The sequence below is a fragment of the Entelurus aequoreus genome, linkage group LG11 (genome assembly GCF_033978785.1).
Source record: "Entelurus aequoreus isolate RoL-2023_Sb linkage group LG11, RoL_Eaeq_v1.1, whole genome shotgun sequence".
Lineage (NCBI taxonomy): Eukaryota > Metazoa > Chordata > Actinopteri > Syngnathiformes > Syngnathidae > Entelurus > Entelurus aequoreus.
Window position 1 is genome coordinate 75,567,749 of NC_084741.1, and position 2,769 is coordinate 75,570,517.

The 2,769-nt window shown below is 28.5% G+C and overlaps 1 protein-coding gene across 1 annotated transcript in view; it reads right to left on the reverse strand.

The window, feature by feature from the left end:
* Window positions 1–203: 203 nt before the first annotated feature.
* LOC133660796 (sodium channel subunit beta-1-like) overlaps window positions 204–2,769 on the reverse strand; it is a 7,082-nt gene continuing 4,516 nt past the window's right edge. The window contains exons 4-5 of the mRNA XM_062064381.1: window positions 2,700–2,769; window positions 204–434 (exon numbers count right to left, since the gene is read on the reverse strand). The exon at window positions 2,700–2,769 is cut by the window's right edge and continues 90 nt beyond it. Of these exons, the coding sequence (XP_061920365.1) occupies window positions 389–434; window positions 2,700–2,769 (116 nt within the window). The 3' untranslated portion in view covers window positions 204–388. The remainder of the gene's footprint in view (window positions 435–2,699) is intronic.

Genomic DNA, 2,769 nt, shown 5'->3' on the forward strand with positions numbered 1-2,769 from the left:
TATATATATATATATATATATATATATATATATATATATATATATATATATATATATATATATATATATATATATATATATATATATATATATATTTATATATATACACGTAGTTACAGTGTGTATGTACAAAGTAGATGAAGTACTCTTTGTAGCTGATTAGCATTAAAAAGTACAACAGAGACAATAAACGTTGGGTTTATTTCAAGTACTTTCAAACTGTTTGATTCCAACTTAAGGTTAGATTTTGTACAAGACATTTCCAGTGCGCCAATGTGCCAGTGAAAATTACTACTATACAGCATGAGAAGTTTTAAGACAAAAAGTAACACGTGACGAGGTCGGTGGAAGGGTAACTCCATCGACAACAGCGCCCTCCAGTGGCCTGTTACTCTAACTTCACCCCGTCACAATCCACTTCGGCGTGCAGCGGCCTGCAAGATGGACAAGAAGAGAAACTCTCAATGCCACAAATTATTCTCAAGCCTTTTGTCTTCTCCAACGAAGAAAACTTTCACTTTCACTTTCACTCTCTCTCTCTCTTTCTAGGGTTCTGTTAATAAAATCACTGCTCGTTTGGAAGATGCAATATTTATCCCAATATAATTCAAAGTGGATTATTTGATATGAAGTTGAAACATTAAATATGTAAATAATTCATAAAAACTTTGATTTTGATTCTTTTTTATTTTGGAGCAATGACAGTTGAAAAAAAAATACCACTAACACCTTTGGGGATCCAAAAAGGCCCCACTCATAAAAGTGTTGACAATAACTCAAATAGTTGTTTTTTTTTAGATTTCAAGATGAGCTAGAGATTTATCAGTCAATTGTAACTATTTATCATTTGTTTATGTTTTTTTATTGTTTTGTTTTATTCCTTTTTTGTAATGGAAAACTTGTTTTATTGGCAAACACACAAAATATGAAATATTTTCCTGTAAAAAAATATTTCAAAGTGGAATATTTGATGTGAAGTAATTATGTATAAATAATTCATAGCATTGATTTTGATTCATTATTATTTTATGAGCAAAAACAGTTTTAAAAAAAATTATATTATACAATGCTTAAATATTTAGATCAATTTCAGGTCTGTCAATATAAAGTTTATATATATATATATATATATATATATATATATATATATATATATATATATATATATATATATATATATATATATATATATATATATATATATATATATATATATATATATATATATATATATATATATATATATATATATATATATATATACACACACATATACACACGCACACACACACACACACACTTTTTTTTTGTTTTGTTTTTTTTCGTTGTTGTTGTATGCTCTTTTTGTCTAAAAAACATGTTTTTTTTAATGGCAAAAACACAAAATATGCAACATTTTCCCCAAAAGGAAGGAATGGTGGAATATTTGATGTGAAGTAATTGAAGCCTTTAATAGGTCAATAATTCATAATGTTGATTTTGATTCATTATTATTTTTTGAGCAAAAAAAAAAAAAATTTAAATTTATATTATTCAATCTTGAATATTTAGATAAATTTCAAGTCTGTTGATATATATATATATATATATATATATATATATATATATATATATATATATATATATATATATATATATATATATATATATATATATATATATATATATATATATATATATATATATATATATATATATTTTATATTGGGACATCGTGGCGCAGTTGGGAGAGTGGCCGTGCCAGCAACTTGAGGGTTCCAGGTTCGATCCCCGCTTCCGCCATCCTAGTTGTGTCCTTGGGCAAGACACTTTACCCACCTGCTCCAAGTGCCACCCACACTGGTTTAAATGTAACTTAGATATTGGGTTTCACTATGTAAAAGCGCTTTGAGTCACTAGAGAAAAGCGCTATATAAATATAATTCACTTCACACTAATTTTGTATGTTTATACTTAAAAATCATAGATTTTGATACTTAGCACCATCTTAGAAGTATGCTAACCTCTTATGTCAACATGCTAAAGTTTTATCCTAGATTTCTAGCTAATCTTGTATGTTTTAACCTAAAAACCTGGATTTGAATACTTAGCGCCATCTTAGAAGTATGCTAACTTGTTTATGCCATCATGCTAATGTTAACATTCTAGTTACATGCTAGTTTTTAAGCTAAATTTGTATGTTTAAACCTAAAAGTCATGGACTTTGATGATTGGCGCCATCTTGAAAGTATGCAAAAGTCTTGTATATTAGTATGCTAATGATAGCATGCTAACATTTTATGCTATCTTTTTAACTATTTGTTTTATGATTATACTTAAAAATCATTGATCTTGATAATTGGCGCCATCTTAGAAGTCTTTAGCTAATTTCCATGTGTTCACACCTAGGAATATTGCATTCTAATAACTGGCACCATCTTAGAAGTATGCTAACTTGTTTTATGTCATCATGCTAACATTAGCAGCCTACTGTTTTATGCTAGTTGTTTAGCTAATTTTGTATGTTTATACCTAAAAGTTGTAGATTTTGATACTTGGCGCCATCTAGGAAGTATGCTAACATTTCTTACATTAGCATGCTAACATGTTATCCTTGATTTGTAGCTAATCTTGTATGTTTAAATGTAAAAATCATGGATTTTGACGGCCACAGTCCGACATTGGAACAGTTTTTCCTAAAAAACAAAGTTTGCACTCACTCCTTCTGCGCCTTGAGAGCCTTCCGGGCCTCCCGAGCGTTAGCATCGTCCAAAGTCTTCTTGTAGCAGT